This window comes from Apiospora phragmitis, assembly GCF_038363925.1.
Source record: "Apiospora phragmitis strain CBS 135458 chromosome Unknown utg000005l:1.0-4161743.0:1.0-4166827.0, whole genome shotgun sequence".
NCBI classification, from domain to species: Eukaryota; Fungi; Ascomycota; class Sordariomycetes; order Amphisphaeriales; family Apiosporaceae; genus Apiospora; species Apiospora phragmitis.
The window spans coordinates 3966740-3988967 of NW_027117403.1; the positions used below are offsets into that span (position 1 = coordinate 3966740).

The 22228-nt window shown below is 55.6% G+C and overlaps 9 protein-coding genes across 9 annotated transcripts; 5 read left to right on the forward strand and 4 right to left on the reverse strand.

Annotated features, from left to right (window-relative positions):
• On the forward strand, window positions 1-1713 carry PG994_005206 (Transcriptional activator hac1; the record flags this gene model as incomplete). The annotated part of the gene is made up of 2 exons (XM_066856615.1): window positions 1-323; window positions 378-1713. 2 exons carry the CDS (start codon window positions 1-3, stop codon window positions 1711-1713), a joined length of 1659 nt encoding a protein of 552 aa, XP_066718782.1.
• Window positions 1714-2548: 835 nt separating this feature from the next.
• On the forward strand, window positions 2549-6377 carry PG994_005207 (uncharacterized protein; the record flags this gene model as incomplete). Its single annotated transcript, XM_066856616.1, has 7 exons — window positions 2549-2617; window positions 2967-3192; window positions 3243-3422; window positions 3503-3704; window positions 3776-4427; window positions 4487-5016; window positions 5234-6377. 7 exons carry the CDS (start codon window positions 2549-2551, stop codon window positions 6375-6377), a joined length of 3003 nt encoding a protein of 1000 aa, XP_066718783.1.
• A 580-nt stretch (window positions 6378-6957) lies between these two features.
• Window positions 6958-7653, reverse strand: PG994_005208 (uncharacterized protein; the record flags this gene model as incomplete). The annotated part of the gene is made up of 1 exon (XM_066856617.1): window positions 6958-7653. The coding sequence occupies one exon, from the start codon at window positions 7651-7653 to the stop codon at window positions 6958-6960; it is 696 nt and encodes a 231-aa protein (XP_066718784.1).
• Window positions 7654-9343: 1690 nt separating this feature from the next.
• Window positions 9344-10012, forward strand: PG994_005209 (S-adenosyl-L-methionine-dependent methyltransferase; the record flags this gene model as incomplete). The annotated part of the gene is made up of 1 exon (XM_066856618.1): window positions 9344-10012. One exon carries the CDS (start codon window positions 9344-9346, stop codon window positions 10010-10012), a length of 669 nt encoding a protein of 222 aa, XP_066718785.1.
• Window positions 10013-10525: 513 nt separating this feature from the next.
• PG994_005210 (uncharacterized protein) lies at window positions 10526-12335 on the reverse strand (the record flags this gene model as incomplete). Its single annotated transcript, XM_066856619.1, has 5 exons — window positions 10526-10906; window positions 10985-11224; window positions 11289-11823; window positions 11893-12098; window positions 12165-12335. 5 exons carry the CDS (start codon window positions 12333-12335, stop codon window positions 10526-10528), a joined length of 1533 nt encoding a protein of 510 aa, XP_066718786.1.
• A 436-nt stretch (window positions 12336-12771) lies between these two features.
• On the forward strand, window positions 12772-14142 carry PG994_005211 (uncharacterized protein; the record flags this gene model as incomplete). Its single annotated transcript, XM_066856620.1, has 1 exon — window positions 12772-14142. One exon carries the CDS (start codon window positions 12772-12774, stop codon window positions 14140-14142), a length of 1371 nt encoding a protein of 456 aa, XP_066718787.1.
• Window positions 14143-14711: 569 nt separating this feature from the next.
• PG994_005212 (Aldo/keto reductase) lies at window positions 14712-15917 on the reverse strand (the record flags this gene model as incomplete). The annotated part of the gene is made up of 1 exon (XM_066856621.1): window positions 14712-15917. The coding sequence occupies one exon, from the start codon at window positions 15915-15917 to the stop codon at window positions 14712-14714; it is 1206 nt and encodes a 401-aa protein (XP_066718788.1).
• A 961-nt stretch (window positions 15918-16878) lies between these two features.
• Window positions 16879-18504, forward strand: PG994_005213 (uncharacterized protein; the record flags this gene model as incomplete). Its single annotated transcript, XM_066856622.1, has 1 exon — window positions 16879-18504. One exon carries the CDS (start codon window positions 16879-16881, stop codon window positions 18502-18504), a length of 1626 nt encoding a protein of 541 aa, XP_066718789.1.
• Window positions 18505-19506: 1002 nt separating this feature from the next.
• PG994_005214 (uncharacterized protein) lies at window positions 19507-21602 on the reverse strand (the record flags this gene model as incomplete). The annotated part of the gene is made up of 4 exons (XM_066856623.1): window positions 19507-20380; window positions 20428-20799; window positions 20865-20998; window positions 21525-21602. The coding sequence occupies 4 exons, from the start codon at window positions 21600-21602 to the stop codon at window positions 19507-19509; spliced, it is 1458 nt and encodes a 485-aa protein (XP_066718790.1).
• Window positions 21603-22228: the final 626 nt, after the last annotated feature.

Sequence of the window (22228 nt, forward strand, 5' to 3'; positions counted from 1 at the left end):
ATGGAATCGTGGGAGAACCAGACGGCGGCCACGACTCTGGCGGCCTCGGCGCCCCAGGTCAAGTTCGAGAACTCGCCTGCCGAATCCTTCATGTCCACTCCCAGCGGTGACTTCTACCCACTATTCGAGCCGTCGGCCGACGACAACACCGCCGACCCCACGGAATCCGTCATGACTCCGCAGTCCATTGCCGACTCCAAGGACGACTCCCCACACCCCGACGACGAGACGCCATCGCCAGAGTCGGGTGACAAGAAGCCCACCAAGAAGCGCAAGTCGTGGGGTCAAGTCCTGCCCGAGCCCAAGACAAACCTTCCTCCTAGGTAAGATGATCGCCAGCTATACTGCTATCCATCGGTGTCTAACCCCCCAACCAGGAAACGTGCCAAGACAGAAGACGAGAAGGAGCAGCGCAGAGTCGAGCGTGTCCTCCGGAATCGTCGCGCCGCACAGTCTTCCCGCGAACGTAAGCGACAGGAGGTCGAGGCTCTGGAGAAGCGCAACACAGAGCTCGAGAAGCTCCTCAACGACCAGCGGAAACAAAACATGATGTTGATGGACGAGCTCAACAAGTTCCGACGGGGGTCCTCTCCCATGGCCTCGTGCCACCCGAGCCCCCTAACGCTCTCCACGCCTCTGTTTGGCGGCCCCGAACCCGCGCCCGAGACCAAGTCGGGCACGATGAACGACTTCATCCTGGTGCCCAACCACGAAGACACCATCGACCCGGCCTCCATCTCCCCGGAGCTCACGCCCGTCCCCGATGCCGAAGTAGTGGTAGAAGAAGCCACCTCAGCGAAGGATGCGCCCGCGACGATCTCGGCGCCCGCGGCCGCGTCCACCGACATGACACAACATCCAGCAGCGATGTTGTGCGACCTGCAGTGTCAGTCGGTGGAGGTGCCGCAAGCGTGGATGACGTTGCGACAGAGGCCGCACCCGGCGCTGGCTCTCTACCTACAGCTCAACCTACTTTTGACAGCCTCTTTGGCGATGCTCTCAGCAGTGCGCCGGCCTTTGACCTTGATAGCTGGGGCGCTGAAGCACAATTTAGTCCTTCATCCGACCCCCTCAATTTTGAGTACCATCATCTGGATGGTGACGCTCCCGCCGAGCTACCGGAGCTCGACTTTACCCAGTACCTTAGTGACGATGTCAGCGGCGCAACTTCAGGCGCGATGGCGGGACACGTCTCTTCGATCCACCAAGACTCGCTCGAGCCCTCGTTCGGCCTCGACGACTTTGAGAATCAAATCTCTTCAGAAGCTTTTAACCAGCAGCCCCATACTGGCGCGTCCTCTTTTGGATGCGACGATGGCGTTATTGCGGTTGGTCTCTGAGGGATGCGATGACCGAGTCGTTTCGGGGCTGGCCGATGGGTCCCCGGGTATCAAGGGAGATCGACAGAGCCGTGGCCCGCTATTTTTGTGGCCGGACGGCGCCAGCTTACCGTCGCGCGAGGTGTTGCTCACGCTTATGTGGGCAATCCAAGTCGAGCAGCGGAACATGGAGAAGCAGGCGAAGAGGGAGGCGACTATAGTCTCTCTCGAGCCAGCCTCGAACAACAACAAACTCGGTTCATCAACAAGCGTCCCTCTGGAACACCATCAGGATTCCAACCAGACGTATGTATTATGGGTGGCGACCAAACGCAAGAGGGGTACCACTAGTAGGGAGGCCAACGGTAGCAAGAGGCTTAGGCTCGGCTATTAGGCATGTGGTTGTGTGTCTTTTCTAACTGTCCATTCATGGGGTTCCGGGGTCGGAACAAAAAGGGCATGGGTAGCGGGCGTCTGGTTGTTGCATCTCCGCCAACGGTTTGGCGTACTTGAGCTGTAAAACAAACAATGTGACATGAATGAAGACTTTCTCGAAACAAATATTTGGTTCCTATCTTATCTGTGACATCTGATATGTGCCATGCTGTGTGTGTTCTCTTGGTCCTTATGAAGACTTTCTCGATACAAAACACATGGCTCATATTTCGCCTGTGACATCTGACATGCTGTGTTCTCTTGGTCGCATTGTCGTAGCACACGTTGCAAGTATGCCTACGTTGTGGCCTTATTGATCAAGTGTGGGGATGGGGTGATAACGGTAACTGCTAATTTGGAAGGTATTTCTGTTAATCCCAGTACAGCTTCCTACTCGACCACCTACTCGCTACCGGTCGTATCTGGACTGATCCCAGTCCATTTTTAATTTTCTTCTGCTCGTTTGCCGATATATTTCTTGTTCTCTTGGTCGCATCGTAGCACACGGGATGTAATTTACCTACCTACTTACCTCCCACCTAAGGTTGCGACCATATTAGTCAGGAGGGGTAAGTACGGCTAGCTGCGTGTTTGGAAGGCACTCTACTTTCCAGTGCAGCTTCCGAGTACACCAGCTCCTGCTTGTTTACTGACGTCTTCTGAAGTATCGTTACCTCTAAACCCCGCTTTAGGAGAAGCCTGGGATGCCTCATGAGACTTGTCACATTTGGAGACATTATTCTGCCCTGCTGTTGCCTACCCTTCAGGATGCCGGCTTGACCAGTTAAATCAAGATGCGCGTTGCTGCTGCAGCAGAGCAGAGCACCGCCCTGGGCGAAGACGAGGAGTTGTGGGCTTCCTTGGTGGCCTCCCTCCCTCCCTCCGTCCTCTTCTTTCATTCATCATCACAAGCTTCCCCATTGATGGTGTTGTTGTTCCGTACTCTCTTCTACACAGTTCACACCCAGGCTTCAGCAGCTTGGCGACTTGATACGGGCTTTTCTCCTTGGAGATCCGTGATCTTGCCACTTTCAAGCAACTAATTCGAATGAGTATCCCCGCACCATCCCAAACTTCTGCCGCAACCAGTCGACGAGTCCTTGGCTTCTCCACAGCAGGCTTCATTGGACTCGGCCAACATTCGAAGCGATATCTAGACATTCCACTCGTGGGAACGAAAAGAATACACGCACTTCAACATGGACGTGATAGGGAAGGTGCAGGCTTCGATTGCCGCCGCCTCACAGGAGACGACCCCTGGCCCTGGCCAATGCGAATTTCGACATGTCCCTCATTCGCATTGAGGCCCCTTCGGAGTATAAAACCCCTCGGGTCGGCCCTGGCGAAGAGTACACGCAACGTCGCAGAAGATGGGCCAGCTCACGGCACCGCACGGCGTTTGGGATCGCTGTTCCAGAGCATCCTACCAGAAACCCCGGTAAGTCATGAAATTTCACACGTTCACACTGTCCTGTCAATGGGAGCAAGGCTTACTGGGTCTCCTCTGGCAGAACCTGATCAGAGCTTACGGTACGCGAGCATCGGAAATCGCCGGGTCGCCTGAGGTCAATCCCAAGGGCTCAGATGCGCATGGTCCATTCAAAGACTACGTTGGGGTTGATGGGACTTCTATATGGGCTGCCGCTACGTCCGGCTCAGCCGCTATCGGTATGTCAAACTCCCGGTTATCTCTACCATGCGTGACGCACAATACATCTCACGGTCAAATCTGAACTGACCGTCCACAGCGGCCCACTTACTTGCCTGTTTCATCGCCACATGCTGGGCTGCAGATGAGGCCACCGCTATATGGATGGAGCTTGTCGCCGAGAGGAAACGCAGAATACAGACCAAGGCAGCAACTGCCGAGTATTTTGATTTGTCCGATACCTTGTCAACCAAGCTGGAGCTGGACAAGGCACAACTAGCCAATTGGGATGCTAGTGCTAGGTCTTGGCTGAGAGCAGCACATGACTCCCCGGCTGTCTCTGCAAGGCAGAAAACTGTCAGATCTATCCTAGATCGTGTCAATATCACCGTGCGAGGACAGCGGGACCTTTTCACGAGCCCTGGCACCTTTATCCCGACCTGATCGTACTTGGCTCGCGGACTGAGGACATTCACCAAAATGATGAGCTTGTTGAGCCAGGGGGCTGTATCACTGTTGGATTGAGATCCCATAGCCTATCACACAACGAAGCTTTTGGTGTCCATTGGTCACTGTCCCTCGCTCATCTTCGATATCACGGAACTCCAAAGCCAACTTCAAGAACTATCACGAATGCCCCGTCCGGAAATGAAAGGTTTTCCCGAGAAGAGTTTACTCTTATCTTGATAGGCGTCATCATTTCTCGATGGCGTGACGAGATGGATGTTTCCGTCGATCAGGCCATGTCGTTCATGAAACTTGTTGTTTCCAAGTTCGTCGAACTCTTTCAGACTGAGCACCCTGAACGACTTGGCTCATGGGTGGAGGCCTTGAAAATAGCCTTTGGCGAATATGAAGCTGTTGACAGCCGAGTAGGAAGCCTCGCACGCAAGTTTATCAATCTAGGGTTACGGAACCAGACAATGTTCAAACCGTCCGCCACTTCTTCTCGCTCTTGGCAACAGTTTCACCCTCATCACCAAGACATTAATACAGCCCTTTTTGGTCTAGGTGCGCTGCATTCTGTGAGTGTCCTAGAGAACAAGGACGACCAGCAGCAGTTTCTTCAAACCGCGTTGTACAGACTCACTCATTTTCGCAAAGAAAGCAGCCGTCACGCAAACTGCTTCTGATGTTGGAAAAAGAAGCCGATGAGGAACCCAGAAAACTCTACATATTCACTAGCTCCGAGCTAAAGGGCCTGGGCAAGGACCCCTTGTCTCCGCATTTCATCCGTGAAGGAAGCCGAAGCAGTTACCATATTGTCAACGTACAGGATCATTCATTTGATGTTAGAGGAGGTAGACTATATTCGTGGATAGACCCTCCGAAACCGATCCTGCGATATATGAAGAAGCACTTTCATAAGGCAACTACCCTCTTCATTGACGCTGGACGCGCACGGTATGATTTCCTCGTTTACACCGCCACATCTCATTTCGTGGTACTGGAGTATTGTGAAGAGAAGGGGAAGCACTCGATAGACTCTTTCCCGGCACAAGCGTACCACGAAATTGAGTATTATCTTCGTCACACCAAACTCAACAAGGATGGAGTCTTACATCTAGCTGCTAGAGAGCCCTTCTTCGCAGTACTGAGGCTGATCTCAAGGATGTGAGATTTATACGAGCACCTGCCTGGTTGCACAATATCTCCAGAAATTCTGGGGTGTACTCTATCTACAGTGACCACCCATCTGGAGTGAAACCCTGGTCTCACTTTTGGGCCTAGGTTTCCCCCGTTTCATTTAACGGAACAAGCACGGAGACTTCGACCACTTTCCCATACGCCGGGCCTTGATTGTGCATTCATATTGCTAGTCATGTTTGAGGCTGGTGTTGACCTTTACAGTTTGTCCAGCATCAATTTGGAGTGACCTGGTTGCTGTCTCGACTGATGACTCCTTATATATCAACCCTGTTTGCCTGGGAAATCTTTACCTTCACCCCAACGGGTCACTCGAAATCCGACGAGTGCGTGGAAACGTTGGCAGGCCTGGGTTGAGTCTGCTAGGATGGTTTACGGGCGCCCAAAATGCAGAATGGCGTCAACCTAGTATGGACATGTGGCATGTTGTCAATCACAACCCGTTCCAGGGAAGACTCGAGGATGTTTTTACTGGTACTTCGCTGCATCTTAAATTTACAGGATGGAACCGAGACCTTGACTTTGGACGTGATAAATGTGTTCCAGACGGCTCTTACTTGGAGGCCATTATGTCGGCTTATGACACGGGTACATGGCTAGGCGATCTGACCTACCCGCACACCGGGAGTCCTACGTTGCACATCATCAGTGCCGTGGAAAGCTGCACAGGAGCGACGCCAGTCATAGGAACTATGCCGCCAGAAGACCTGGTGCTCGTCGAGCATTGGGAGGAACTGCTGAGCCCCCACCCGAGCCAACCCGCGGTGGTCATGTGTCATGGGAACTGGCAAACGCGAGTTACTGCCATCTCCCTGAGTTTAAACAAAGGATATCGGAAACTCAACTTCAATGGCCACGTTTGCTGGCATTGCGCGTTCAGTCTCCTTGGTAAACTGAAACGCGATGAAGCTAAAAAGGTTCTGAAGCATTCAACGAAACACAAGAGTAGGCCGGATTCAGATGACTCAGTCAGCGATTATGAGTCTGAGTCCCCTGACAGTGATTATGAAGCCAGCTCATCCGATTCTGAAGAAGACAGAGACTCCAAGGAAGCGGAAATTGTGTCCAAGGCCACTGGCGAGAGCCAATCGGCTGAGAAAGAGAAGCACACGGGACAGGACGGAGGGGATGATGCAACGTTGGTGGATCAGGGAGAGGCTTCGGACAGCCTTGCTGAAGCCCTTGGGAAAGCCGAAGTCGACGGGCCGACAGACGATACAGATTCGGAAGCCTCCACTGCTGATATTTCTCCTACATTCGGAGAGGATGACAAGTTGGAGGAGATACTGAGAACTCTTCCCTACAAACCGATGGTTTTCATTCTTTAGGGCCTGATGCTGTCAAGGTGTGCGTCTTTTCAGCGGTTTTCGCTATTGATTTGTTTTCTTTTGTCTCTCTTTCTTGAATGGTTATTTCAAGGGTTCTTAATCTGGCTAGAGTCGTAATTAGGGGTTACAATTACACCGGTTGCAGTTACGATCAGTAAAATACAATTGGCTAATGAGCGTCACTCGGAAAACTTATTTGCTGGTATTGATATAAGTGATTCATTCGACTTACCCTCATGTTAGGTGCATCTGCTAGCCTCTGACATTTACATAGCCCGGACGTATGTCGAGCGAAACAACAAAGCTCCGTCTTCTCCCGGACAACAATGAATCTAGCTCTTCGCGAATCTGTACAGATGTTAGCCGAAAGAAAACAAAAAGATATGTCACTCAAAGAAAAGGATTTGATTGACGGCGCAACCCCTTCTACGGTTGGTTGACCAGATTGGCGTCCAGACAAAGGGGCTGGTGTCGGTCATATCGACCTTGTTCCCAAGTTGACAGGACTTCCAGTAATTATAATTACTTAAGTAGACATCTACTAAATATCACTTAAGGAGAACTAAACCAAGATCGTAATTCAAGCTGAATTTTTAACAAGATGACTATCCTTTATTGTAAATACTGCGACCGCGGCTGCGATAAGCTCTGCTTCGACAACCACCGGAGCAGGTATTACTGTCACGATGAACGCTGCCCCGGGTCCGAGCCCCGCGGTGGCGACAGCAAAATCAACAGCAGCGGCTCGCGCCCCGAGCTGTCCAGGTCGAGCAGCAAGCGTCACGGCGGCAGTACTTCCCGGCACCACCACGAACGGCGCGAACCGTCGTCGTCGTCGTCGTCGTCGTCGTCCGGCCAAATGTGCCACGACCGCGACTCCCGCACGGGCGAGCGCTTCACCTACCCGCGCGACCCGGCCCAGGACCGCGACCACGCGCACATCTGCGCGCACTACCCGCCGCCCAAGCGCGGGTTCCGGTATGGCTACGACCAGGCGGGCAACGTCGTCAGTTTTGCCGTGAGCCGCGACGCGGACGACTACTGCGATCCGGCGGACGTCCAGTACGGGAGGTCGTCGGCGTCGTATCGGGGTGATGGTGGTGGTGGTGGCGGGGCTCCCAGACGAAGTCACAGCACGCGGGACCACACGCGTCATCATCGCGATTTCGATAAGGGAGCTGGAGCTTCGGGGCTGGGGAGGAGGCCGAGCACTGGGCGTCGGTACCACTCGTCGTCGCGCGGCGACGAGTATTATGCTGCCGGGGGCGGTAGCCATAGCTATGATCCGATGCGGTCGCGGTACCCTCCTGACTACTTCAGTCGGTCTTATGGCGGGAGTAGTGGTGGGGGCAGCGAAAGGCGCGAGCGTAGTGCTGGCGGCGGCGGCGGCGGCGGTGGGGGTTCGACGCTGCGGCCGGAAACTGCTTATGAACCGAAGCGGCGAATCGTGAAGCCCGAGGATGTGGATTGGGAGATCGAGACGGTTGTTGATTAGTGGGAGGAGTAAAAAGGTAGGAATATATTATAGGCAGCGCGGCCGTTGAGTAAAACTGTATCTATCTTCGTAACCGTGTTCTACTATATTACTGGTGAAATATTGGATTCACTGAGGATCCCCTGATAGCTAAAGCGAGTGTTTAACACAAGAAGTGAGATTATCGTCGTAAACATGCAAAGTCAACCAACGACGGACCCGCAGCTCGGAGTACTCGCGAGGAGGCCATGTAAATAGATGCTAAACGATTTGACTGCCACCGAAAAACATCACCTGCCATCTTCCATATTAAGTATCGCCTGACAAACCCATTAACAAAGGGGTCAGAACCCAATTTACTTTCATCCGAATCGCTGTTCTTATATTGCCATCTTTCCCGCGGAGCGTAATGCTAATTATTGTCGGCTTCAAGCCTACTACTGTTGGGCTCGCCTCCAGAGCTGGGTGTGAGAGCACCTACATCTTCAAGGCCATTGTCATGCAGTCAGCCACGGAAACAACGGCGGCCCGCATCTCCCGTCCACTGAGATTCAATGCCCCGTCAGCCCAACAGGAACGGCATATTCATAGTACGAGGTTGACAGCTGCATTGCTAGTTAAGTTCCGGCTGAGCCTACACCATCAAAATTTACGAGGTTTCCCGGATTAGGTCATGTCTTGTTCGTATCCATATTTGAGCGTTGAACCTAGATTTTGGGGCTTCATCACAATAGCCAAATGCCATAGTCGGAATTAAATCATGGATACCCTAAGCGCCTATAAAGTCATCAATACGGAGTCTCATAATCCCTTCAAAAGAAGACGTGAGGATTTTGTTGCGTTCGAAGGTGATTAAAGGCGAACGCATTGGCTCTACATGGAATTTAGGCAGAAATGCCAGAGACAAAAGCATTTTTCATTCCTGACAAAGAAGACCTGAGCCCTCGACGAGGTTTCACAAGTACGAAAGGCTTGTTCTGCAAGTGCTGCCAGATAAGACGGCGTTTGTGGCGGCTGGGACATGGTGATCGTCAGACTTCGACCCATAGCGTTGTCGATCCCCCGGAGATAATTGTGGGTGAGACGGCAAATCTCCGTCTGCCGTTTCGAGGTCTAGACTCCGTAAGCGTACAGTGAGGGGCCGTTAAAACCCAATGGGCGGTCTGCTCTGCTGTGCCGCAGCGTCAGCGAAATAGTCAGCAGGCAGCAGCCATTGCTTACTGGGGATGTGCTCCTCAGGTACGGATTCAATCGAATTGGCAAGACCTTATGTGAAAGCAAGCTGTACCCATTTGTTTCCCTTCTTGCCGTTCGACTTCTTGCTCCGAGACTTCTACAGTGGGTTCCATTCCTGGGGAAGAGCTAGTTTCCACTCCGTCCGCCCGGCATCGACTAAATACTTCCTAGTCAACTTTCTTCATTGGGCCCTGCCTGCTCGCCTCTCCTTCCCACTCCAACGCGGGCCAAGGCGGCCTAGTCGACAGACACAATCATGAACGACACTCCCCAGAAAACCGTCGAGCAGGCCTACGACAACATCGCCGGCTGGTACCTGGCCTGGGTCGAAGGCCAGCGCTCTCCCCGCGAGCGCTACACCGACAAGGTCCTGCAGAACGCGACCGCGAATGCGCCGTCTGCAGACACGTCGCCGCCGCGCATCCTGGAGCTCGGCGCGGGAGCCGGCGTCCCCATCACGCGAATGCTGCTCGACCGAGGCGCCCAGGTGGTCGCCAACGACATTTCGGCCAAGCAGCTCGAGCTAGCGGCCGCGCGGTGCCCGGAAGCGACGCTCGTGCCGGGCGACATGGCGACACTCGACTTCGAGGCCGCCAGCTTCGACGGGGCCGTGGCCTTCTACAGCGTCTTCCACCTGCCGCGCCAGGAACAGCGGACCATGCTGGCCAAGATCCACGCCTGGCTCAGGCCGGGGGCCATGCTCGCGTTCAACCTCGCGACCATGGATGAGGAGGAGATCCACGGCGAGTTCATGGGCTACGGCATGTTCTGGAGCAGCTACGCCGTCGCGGACAGCGTGGCGATGGTGAAGGAGGCCGGGTTCGAGGCCGTCGAGGCGGAGGAGCTGGAGGCGGGGGACGGGAAGCTCGGGGAGAGCGATGCGGATTTCGGGGTCAAGTTCCTGTGGATCACGGCAAAGAAGTGATCTTCTAATGGATGGCCTAATAAATGAGCAAAATGGCATCTGAGTCACATAAGCAATCTAGCTAATAATGCATTTGGTCGCTCACGAGTTTCATGATGATCTCCACACCCGCAACGGCTGAGACTCACAGTTAACATCTAGGGACTGCGATAAGACCTCGCGGGAGGAAAAAATAGGGATCGGTCCTCCAAACACGCATTGGTAGAATAAACAGTTGCCAGGCATGTTTCTTCGGAATGAAAAAATTGCAAAAACATACAACACCGAGGATTCCCAGGTCGTCACCGACCCTAGTACTAATTCGGCTCTCTGCTGCTTATATATGGGAGAGCGGACGGGATCCCTAGTATTCAGCAGGATATGGTCGTATGTGAAAGATTATTCTTTTTTGGCTGTCTATATACAAAACATGTTTTACACTTATCTCGTATTTGCCCAACCCAACACCAGACACGACCAAAATGGAACCCCAATGTCGGGGAGTTAACCAGCAGAGATTCTATGCTGATTTTTTTACCAGCTGTAACGGAACTTTCTGTCCTCTTTGTCTGTACAGTCCGTCCTGAACGCCCCATGCTCATCCAACGTGGCTTCACCCAGCCCTTCTTCGGAGACGACCTCCTGCTCCTGGGCCCTGTCACGCGCGGCGTTTTCCCTGACGCAGACAAGTCTGTAACAGAACACCACGACGAACAGCAGGCACCAGGTGACGATGCCCGTCACCACGCCATTAAAGTAGCGCGGCTTTTCAGTCCACAGCTGCGGCGCGCCGATGCACCCGGCGCAGTAGCCGATGAAGAACATGGCGTTGACGACGGAGCGCTTCGTGTTTCCCTTGACGTTGGATGCGGCCAGGGAGAGGAGTGGCGACATGACGGCCGTTATGCAGGAGGCCTAAGGAGTGGGAGCGGCATTTTGATTAGTAAATTGGATGAATGTCAGGTGGAGTTGCTAACGAAACAGAGCACTTACTAGCCATGAGGAGACGATCATGCCCCAACCGGAGTCCAGGGAAAGCTTGAGTAGCAGGACGTTCCCAATAAAGGGAGGGATGATCAAGGCCAGTACGACAAGGGTACGGTTATTCGGAAACAGCCAGCACCCCGCGAGCCCGATCCACAGCAACAAGACTTGGGCAGCCCCAGAAGGGGCAGTATACAGCATTGTTTGGAACTTGTCGTAGCCAATGTTGTTGATTACCAGGGAGGCAAACTGCAATGTTGTCAGTTCACGAGGGAACAGGATAATAGTAGGAGCTCATTATGAAGTATCTTACCGTGAGAACAGGAGATTGCATAGTCACCAAGACGCCAAAAGCGAAAACGAACCAAGCCTTGGGATCCAACAACGCCTCCAGCAGATGCGGCACCGAGAACGACGTCTTATCCCCTCCCTCGCGGTCCCGCGCCATGCGCATCGACAGCACCTCCTTCTCGCGCGGCGTCAGGAACCAGCAGTCCGCGGGCCCGCCGGGCATGAGCAGGTAAAAGACGACCCCGGCCGCGGCAGTCAGCGCGCCGCACACGAGGAACAAGGCGCGCCAGGGCTGGAGCTGCGAAGAGGTGGTGGTCTGCTGGCGGCGGCCGAGGCCGTACATGAGCAGGCAGCCCAGCACCTGCGCGACCCCGTTCATGCTGACCCACAGCGCGGTCCGTGTCGCGTGCTCGCGCTTGCGGTACCAGATGGCCGTCATGGTCACGAAGGACGGGCTTACGGCGCCCTCGGCGAAGCCGAGGAGGAAGCGCACCGCGGCGAAGCCGGCGAAGGTTTGGGGGGCGGCGAGACACATGCAGATGATGCCCCAGATGATGCTGAAGTGGGGTTTAATTATCAGGCATGAAGATGTAGAGTAGAAAGACGCATGCGGGGGACACACTCACATCGTGGCACCGACGAATTTGGTCAGGTGCAGCCTGCTCATCAAGTAGATAAAGGGGTACTCCGCCACCAGCTGCCCGACGTAGAAGATGGAGGAGCACCATGAGTACTGGGTACTAGTCATGTTCAGATCGGTGATGAGGCCGAAGACGGAGGCGTAGCTGAGACTCTGCTTATCCAGGTACTGGAGCAGAAAGACGATACACATCTAGTCCTGAGGGTCAGTAGTGCGCTACGAAACCAGCATGGACTGATCATGTTTTGGTAGACTTACCATCGGTAGAATGGTGCAGTCAATCTTCCGAAGCACTCGCTTCTCCTCCTCCGGCGTATAAGCTGCGGAAACATCGACGATTTGTCCCTTTTCTTCGATTGGTGGCTGCGCCTGGGTGGAATCGGCGGGCGGTCCGCCAATTTGTGGCTTGTCTTCGGGATAAATCTCCATGGCTGATCACGGTTGCTGAACAAGATATTGTAGATGCGCAAAGAGGAAGAAGACTAGATGTCATGTCGCAACAATGTGATTGTCCAGTAACCAGTCCTCGGGCAGGTAAAAGCTGGTTATCAAGCTGTCCACCGAGGTTTTGGGTGGCCAGACTGGGTTCCATTGGCATGGAGGTGCATGCCAAGAACCAGATCAGCGTGATGTCCGACCTGTTGCTGTTGTCTACCTATCTTCAGTTTTTCGGACTAACCCCCTTCTGTTCGGACGATCGGTTCGGCCCCTCAATACCGCGAAATCCGACGAGGGTGGCAGGGCGTCCGAATCCAAAAAGCTAGAACCAACAACCCCCATTCCCAATTGGACCTCGGCACCTTGCAGGCTCCTGGGCTACGCTTCATCGCCTCGTGGTGCTTTTCTCTCTTAGGACTTGGTCATTATGGTTCAGCAAGCCGACCTCAAGCCGTGGCTCCGGCCCCCGCCAAGATCCTATGTGTTGGCCAACGCCAACGTCGTCGACGTAGAAGCCGGGGCGCTCCGCCAGTCCATGGACGTCCAAATCGAAAATGGAAAAATCACCAGCATCCGTCCCTATTCCACCACTTCTACTTCTACTACTACTACCCCACCATCATCATCATCAGCAGCAGCATCGGACCTCACCACCATCGACTGCACGGGCCGCTACCTCTGCCCGGGCCTGGTCGACAGCCACGTGCACCTGATCGCGGTGCCCGGCTTCGGCGACCTTTCTTCAGCCTTCGGCAACCCCGAGGCCGTCTCACTGCTGCGGCAGCCCTACGCCTGCGCCCAGATGCTGGCGCGCGGCTTCATGAGCGTGCGGGACTGCGGCGGCGCGACCGCGGCGCTGCGGGATGCTCTGGCCGACGGCGTGTTTCCGGGCCCCCGGCTCTTCCGCGCGGGCCATGCCCTCAGCCAGAGCGGCGGGCACGCCGATTTCCGCGGCCCCCACGACCGGTCCATGTGCTGCGGCGGCGCGACGACGGGGCTGGGCCGGGTGTGCAACGGGGTCGCGCAGTGCATGCAGGCCGTGCGGGAGGAGATCCGCACGGGCAGCGACTTCATCAAGATCATGGGGTCCGGCGGCGTCAGCAGCCCGACGGACAAGATCGACCATCTGCAGTTCACGGGCGCCGAGATCCGGGCCATGGTCGCGTGCGCGGACAATGCGGGCACGTACGTGACGGCGCACGCGTACACGGCCAAAGCCATCCGGCATTGTATTGACAACGGCGTGCGCGGGATCGAGCACGGCAACTTCCTCGACGCGGCGACAGCGGCGCTGATGAAGGAAAGGGGGGCCTACCTGACGCCCACGCTCGTCACGTACCACCAGATGGCCAGCCCGAAGTGGACGGGCTACCTGCCGCCCGCGTCCCAGGCCAAGAACACGGAGGTGCTGGACGCGGGCCTGCGGGCGCTGCGGGTCGCCCACGACGCCGGCGTCGCGGTCTGCTTCGGGACCGACCTGCTGGGGCCCCTCGGGGCGGCGCAGACGCACGAGTTTGCGCTGCGGGGCCAGGTGCTGCCGCCGGCGGACGTGCTGCGGAGCGCGACGCTGAATCCGGCCCGGATGTTGGGGCGGGAGTCGGCGCTGGGCCAGATACGCGAGGGCTTCGAGGCCGACGTCCTGATGCTGTCCGCGAATCCCCTGGAGGATGTCACCGTGTTGGATCAGCCGGACAAGTACCTACTGGGGGTTATGAAGGAGGGGCGGATATACAACAGTCGCATAAAAGGCATGGAGGAGGACGGGGTCGTTCCTGTGCGTGTCACGCCTCGTCTATGAGGATTCAAGAAACGATCTGGACCGATAGATAGTGACGCCGAAACAAATGATCATATTCTAACTGCTCCACTGACGCAACTGAATGCTCAACACCGTAAACGTGGAACCATCACTTGGTTGCGAATTTTCAAAAAGTCTTTGAGATTGTCTGAATACATGAAGTCTGGGTTTTTATTGTAGCGCTCAAAGTCCTTCCAGAACCTTGCGTGGGTGGGTACCTTATTGGATCTTCTTGCAGTAGACCGTTGGCTCATGCAAGAAATCTCAGAGTACGAAAAGCATGTTTGAGGGTATCCTTGAGTCCTTGGGGGAGACCGGGATGGCAAATCTTGATCATGCTTTTAGGGTGAACCCGACTTGCGACTTGGTAACTCTTTCCAGTTTATTGCTAGTCGATGTGCGTATCCCAACCCAATTGCAGCTCCAGCTATCAATCTATACTCCTCTTTGGCTTCATCATCAACTGCATAGCTCTCTAAGCCGAAACATGAGTGCCAACTCCGTTGCATGCCATGCAACCTTGATGCCAAAATCTCAAACGCTTGCCCAGACTTTGAGTAGTACAACGTCTATATGGAGCTTCTCTGGACCACTCTTTCATTCACGAACCCGGGCTCAGGACTAGCCCAGCTGTAGTCCTGCCACTCCCCCAGCGCGGGCCACAACACATCACGCACCAGCCTGCTGGTGCCGTCAATCTTTTCCTTGCTCGCCGACGACGCCATTGATGTGCTGCTGCTATTGCTATTGTGGGCATCCATGGCCTCGAGCACGCCCTCCCACTCTCGCACAGTCTCTTCCAGCTCGTCTACGGAGGTGACGCCCATGACGCTGCCTCCGACCGTGGCGCCCTGCGGCATGCCGGGCAGTTGGATGCCGACGCCCGCAAGAGCACCTACGCGAGCCCACTCGTAAAGCGACCAGCGAATGGCCACGGCCTCGAGCCGCTCGCCCGCCAATGCGGCTTTCTCCGCGAGCGTCTTGCAGGCGAGCCGGAGAGCCGGGGGCGACGGATGCCATTTCGCCAGCGGCGAGCCCGAGCTATCAGCTTCCGGATCGGGCGGTATTCCCATAGACGTCAGAAGGCCCATGTTCAACATGCTCGCATTCAGCACGACGTCAACCCCGGCCGCTTTGAGGCGTCGGACCGGACTACTGTCATTGTCAATGCCCATCACCTCGGACCGGGCCAGCGAGCAGTTCTGCACCGTAAAGTGCCCGTAGCTGAGGACGGCGTCGAGCGGCACGCCCGTCTCGCGCAGCACCATCTCGGCGAGCTCGCACAAGACCAAAACGGGGAAGCCGCTGATGCCGACGGCGCGCACCGCCGGGGCCATGCGGCGCAGCTCGCAGACAGCCTCCAGGACCTCGCGGGGCGAGACGAACTCGACGTCGTGCAGGTACACGAGGTCCAGGTACGGCGTGTGCAGCCGCTCCAGGCTGCGCCGGACACTGGAGCGGATGTGCTCGGGAGAATAATCAAATACGCGCGGCGCGATGCGGCCCGCTTTGGTGACGATGGCGTAGGACTCTCTTGGGACGCCATTTGCCTGTGCGGCTGCTAGTGCGTCTCCTAGGAGGATCTCGGACGGGCCGTAGTAGGGCGAGGTGTCGAAGGCGGTGACGCCTAGCTCTAGGGCCCGGGACACGATGCGCCGGTAGGGCATCTGCAGGGGATCGGCTACATACTGGGTGTTGAAGGTGGCTGTCCCCAGTATGAGTGGAGGCAGAAGCTCACAGAGTGGGCGGCTCTGCTGAGTTGTGGGGGTTTCCATTGCGGTAAGGTATGTGCAATGAGGTATTGTCTATTTGAGAATGTGCATACGGACAGACGTGGATAGGCTATTGCTGTGATGATGGACCTAGATAACAGATGCGGTGTTGTCTTTGTGGTTTGGGCTCAGTTGTTTAACACTTATCAACAGGATGGCGTTTGCTTGTGATACATGACTCTGCTGCCGATTGAACAAACAGTACTTTATGCATCTAAGTGGCAGATACTGGTTGCGATGTTCCCGTCAGAGAGTGTCAACTTCTATACAGCATCTCCTATAGCATAGCTGTCATCGCCTGACAGGGAAACATTCATGCTGACAAGGTAGTGTTTCTTCTTGGCGAAACCAGAAATGGAATGAAGCAACGCTGACTCGCTCATGTTTCTCGCATATGGGGACACAACAATAGCAACTTCCCGAGGGGGTAACCCCTACCCACCCGGGGGTTTTTGGTGCATGGCACTGTACATGCGGGTCGATCCGGCGATCATCGGACCCCTATCCCTGATCAAACACTGATGCGCCAAAACCTGGACAACATCGATCCCACACAGTGTGTTCTTCTTCTTCATCTTCTTTCCTTAGTCGATTTGACGTCACTCCGCTCGCTGTAACGCAAACGGGAAAATGTCATCCCATCTCTGTATCCATTGATAATAAGGGTATCCCAAACACCTATTCTGAGCATCGGAAAACCCGTGTCCCGCATGACCGATGCGACTTGCCCAGCACGCTCAAATGCCTCAAGAGAGTCTTGTCCAGTAACCCGGCTTCCTCCGATGCGAGTGACTTCCCTATACCCGCTTCCCCTCATCACTGGTTGAAATTGGTGGACGGTTCACACACACTTTCTGGATACAAACAAACGAAACTCATTTCGTGGTCACTTACGGGATTCTCCATATCACACAAATCAGCGAAACCAAAATAGAAAATAATTACCTCATCGTCGTCAATTGCGATGGATTCTCAAATCCAGACAATCATCGACGAGGCAGTCAGCAAGAGCGGCGTTCCCTTCCGCGCCCGCAGCGCCTACACCCACGCGACGTGGGCCAAGACCTTCTCCTCCCTGCCCGAGCTCTACATCGAGCCCGAGACGCAGGAGGAGGTAGAGCAGGTCGTCCGGCTCGCCCGCCTGTGCCGGCGGCGCCTCACCACCGTCGGCCATGCCCACTCGCCGTCGACCCTGACGTGCACGAGCAACTGGATGCTGAGCCTGGACAAGATGAACCAGATCTTGTCCTTTGACATCAAGACGGGCGTCGCCACGATGCAGGCCGGCATCCGCCTCTACCAGCTCACCGACGAGCTGGCCGCGCGCGGCTTCGCCATGCCCATCATGGGCAGCGTCAACGAGCAGAGCATTGCGGGTGTCATCAGCACGGGCACGCGCGGCAGCTCGCTAAAGCACGGCCTGCTGTCCGAGAGCATCGAGTCGCTCCGGCTCACGCTGGGCAGTGGCCAGACGGTGACCTGCTCCCCCACGGAGGACCCGGACCTGTTCCGCGCCGCGCTGCTGTCGCTGGGCGCGCTGGGCATCATCACCGAGGTCACGTTCCGCGCGGTGCCCGCGTTCGCGCTGCGCTGGGACCAGACCATCGACGCCGACGCCAAGATTCTAGCCACCTGGAACACCACGCTCTGGACCCAGGCCGACTTCGTGCGCGTCTGGTGGCTGCCGTACACGCGCCGCGCCGTGCTCTGGAAGGCCGACGCCGTGCCACAGACCGACCTCGACGCCGGCCGGGAGGCGCTACGCGACCCACCCCGGGGCTACTACGACGGCACCCTCGGCTATCACATCTACCACAACCTGCTGGCGCTGGCGCGGTGGGTGCCGCGGCTGGTGCCGTGGATCGAGTGGTTCGTCTTCGGGCTGCAGTACGGCTTCCGCAACGGCGCGGCCACGACGACGAGCGCCGTGCAGCCGAGCCACCGCGCCTTCTGGATGAACTGCCTCTACAGCCAGTACGTGACCGAGTGGGCGGTCCCGCTCGCGCGGGGGCCCGAGGCCCTGGCGCGCCTGGGCGCCTGGCTCCACCGGCTGCGGCCGGGGGACCCGGGGTACGTGGCCCACGGCATCCCCTTCAGCGCCGAGGGCTTGTACGTGCACTCCCCCATCGAGGTGCGCGTGTGCGACGGTAGCCAGAACAAAAACAGTCGGCCCTGGCTCGACTCCACGGTCAAGGTCGGGCCCACGCTCAACCTCAACGCTACCATGTACCGCACCTACCTCCGGGACCCGCCCGGTTGGGAGCGCTGGTTCGCCGCGTTCGAGTGGCTGATGCGCGACCTGGGCGGGCGGCCGCACTGGGCCAAGAACTTTGGCGCCTCGCCGGACGAGCTCGCGGAGTGGTATGGGGAGGATCTGCAGCAGTGGCGGCGCGTGCGGGACGCGGCTGACCCGGACGGGCTGTTCGTGGGACCCTGGCACCGCCGGACCGTATTGGACCCGGACGCGCCGCGCTACCCGGCTGAGGAGCGGGAGACGGGTCGGGTGAGCGCGGGGCCCAAGACGGGGGTTACGGTGGTGGGGGAGGTGCAAAGCGTCAAGGCTGGGGAGGCGGCGGTCCATAGTAGATAGGACTCGGGCGTCTCGGCCGTGCAGTAGATGACTAGAGTTAGATGGTGACCTCCTTCATTGGGGGACAGTCAAGATCTTGTCAATGTCACATCTACAAGTAGAATTAAACCAATATTGCTTTTGCAATGGTACTCTTCAGTTCAATACACTACAATTTCTTTTTTGACAGATTTGTATTCCGACCTTGACTTTGCAGGATCATCGTCGCCGATGACGGTCGCCTTCATGAAAACTTGGTAATTCTTATTATCTCGATACTGGCTCGCATAACAAAGCCTATACCAGCGACTGATGCCAAGAATACTATTTCGTCATGCCAAGAACCCCCACGAGAAGTACACGTGGAATGATTAGAGTTATTAGCCGGACTGACTGGTTCGGATATATCTTTGAACTATGGGGAAACTATAGAAATGTGACATGTTCATCGAATGATGTCTAGAACGAGCGCGACTCTGAGCGTCAGGGATGGCGCTACCATCTTGGAGGCCAAGAGTCTAGACCCCCCATCGTATGATGCCCTCCCCTGATGGACCATGGGGCCCCAGTGAGGCTTGTATGACTAACTTGCTCTGGTGCATGAGGAGGGTGCATAGGGGCGAGTCATGTCCTTGAGAGTGCGCCTGATTGGACAGAAACCGTTTCATACAATCAGATGCGGGCAGAACAGCCCTCAGTAACAAATATTTTGAGGGTCACATTCACAATATCGATAAGAAAGCGGTAACCACGGGAAAAAGAAGCCATAGCTAAGCAACGACGTAGCGCTCCTTTTGTAACGAAATGCATGAAACAGAATACGTGTGTACATGGTCATTTTAAAATACGGGTTGACATGCCATTGGAATGAAGTTGGAAAAAATGAACGAACAGAAGTCGAATCTATACACTGAAAGGACAAAACGCCCTCCCGGCCTCAAGTGTGTAAAGAGTGTAGATACATATATGCGTGTGATACCAAAAACGGAGTCCACCCCCAAAGCAACACAGCCCCATCGGCAACTACCGAGCCTGAGAAAACTGGATCACCGCCCACTTTCCGCTCCACGCCCACCGGCGAGGCCCGCTAGGAGGAGATCCCGATCCAGATCCTGATCCAGCCGCGGCAGAGGCATCGTGTTCGGGATCGGTCGCAGCGCGAAGCTCCTCGTCCCTCCCCGGTGCGAGCCCGATCACGACGTCCGCCTTGCACGTGCGCAGCGCCAGCACATGGAGATCCGCCATGGACGCAATAGGAGAAGAAGAAGAAGAAGAGCTTGGTGATCCAGCGTCTGCTTTTCCATTATTATCAGGCCTACTACCACCGGGCGCCGGCGCCGTAATGGCTTGGATGAACGGCGTGGTGGGCGACCAGGCGCGGTCGCCCGTGAGCTTCCGGTAGTTCAGGTCACCCTTGAAGATGACCAGGCCACTGGCGCGGAGCTCGGCGAAGAGCTCCGGGTCTGCCAGGGGCAGGGAGGCGAAACCACACGGGAGCGTCCAGAAGGAGCTGGTGCGTATCGAGAGCCGCCCCTCTTGACGGAAGGCCTCGAGCTGGGCTGAGAGGAAGGAAAGGTCCTCCACGAGGCTGCTGCTGCCGCCGTCTTGGCTGCTACTTGGGCCGAAGAAGGCCTCAGGATCCGAGAGCACACCCAGGAGGGCCTCGAAGTCCGCGGGCGTCACGTCCGACACGAACCAGGGGATGTTCTTGGGATGAAACACGACCTCGCGGGCCAGGCCGGACGAGAGGAGATAGCCAGCGAGGAGCAGGTCCACGTAGAGCTCGAACCCGGAATTGTCCAGACAATGTCCACCTGGGAGGGTGTCCCGGCCTGCTGGGCGCACTTGAGCTGGGCGTAGACCTGGGGTAGGTCGTTGACCAGGATATTGCTCTCCGCTGCCTTTCGCGCTTCGGAGCCCTGGAGCTTCTGGATGTCCTCGTACGACAGGTTGGTGAGCAAGGATAGGTCCGTGGCGTTGCCCCAGAGGCAGATCTCGAAGATTTCCCTGAAGATGGTCTCCTCTGCACTGCCCTGGGCTGCAAAAACATCCTCATGATGAGAAGAAGTAAGGCCTCTGTACCACCCGGCGAGCTCTGCTACTGCGGGTTGAGAGGACTTGAAAGTGCTCATCTTTTGGTTCATAAAAGCATCATAGTCTTTCCAGTGCTTGGATAGGCTGAAGTATGTGCTGATGCGCTTGAACAGGTAACACTCGCAAAACAGCCATGGTGAGTTGTGCCACGTCTGCTGGCCCGAAGCCACGAGCTCTTCATTGTACGATATTATCTCAGCACTGCCGTCATCCGCCAAGGTACTAGGTTATTGCCGGGCTTAGTAACAGCTACGGCAGTGTGGGGTTTCTCAGAGAGTTGTTCTTACCAAAGTTCAGCACCGGCGATAATATCATTCTTCAGGCTTTGGAGGCTCGCTATGAGTGCACAGTCCTCGTCCACCTTTGCCTGGACATGGACGTGCTGGAAGACAGCTTGGGTAAGATCTTCGATAACTCCAGTCTACTCCATGTGTTAATCAAGACCCTGACCGAAATGACATCATACTATACTCACAACTATGATAGGCCATCGTTTTCTGGCCGTCTCGTATACCCGAAGGAGCACGGATCGGCAGTTGAATAGGGGGCCGGGCTGCAGTTGGTGGCTGAATGCGACATGATTGGTAAGACTAAGAAAGAAGTGGTGTGATGGGAAAGGTGTGCTAACTTGGAAACCTGCAAGATGATGGACGGTAGATGGCAGCTAACGAGATTGATCAGATTGGTTCAAGCCGACTGTATGTAGGGTAAGTAAGTACTCAGTGTTGACTGGCTGTGGACTTGCCCACTGCTCGGTCTTGGCCACGATAAGGCAGGATGGAGTGATCGCATCCCGCGGGCTGAGGTCTGTCACTCCTTAGCGGACAGCGGGAACCAGTAGATACTATTCTTGGCCATTCTGACGTGAACCCCACAAAGCCCTAACAATCGGTTCATGCATGCATCCTCTACTTGTAATTCTCACGTAGATCGTGTGATGTGCATACTAAATCAATCAGATCGGAATCTGAAGCGACATGGGGACTCATAGGCTGGAACATTCTAGGCCCTGCCGTAGTGAGCATAACGACGGGGGTGTTCCCATGCCAAGCATCTCTGATTGATTGATAGTAGATAAGGCCTAGTACAATAGCATGGGTTCGCATGAATCCTGGTTCCCGGCTTGGACGAAACGTTGAAACATGGGCATAATTTGGACAGGGCTCCCAGCTGGGGGCCCCTGATAGCACACTCGAACCCGGATTTCCCCGACATTTACCACGTCCGTAAATGGGAGACGATTATAGGAAGGTATTATTGCAATAGGCAGATAGAAAGTAGGAATAGATTATCTGCATACTTATACATAGAGAACGCGGCCTGGAGATGCTATTGAAACATGGTTATAGCCGATTGTCCCCCTGGGGATCTTCCCCAAATCCTGGCCATACGGGACCCTGCTTTCCTGTTGAAGACAAAACCATTCTGTGTATTCCATACAGATTAAACGTACCTACGTATGTCGCCATCCCATCGGATTTGCCTATGGGAAAGGCCGCATGAGTTTGGTCAGGGGTAGGTGTTCGAGATGACCACAACCTAGGCAAGATAAGCATCTACAGTACAATGGCCAACAAGAAGGCAGTTATCAGTCATCATACCAGATCTATAAAACAGGAGAGGTTCCCAAGATAGACCAGAAGCAGATGCA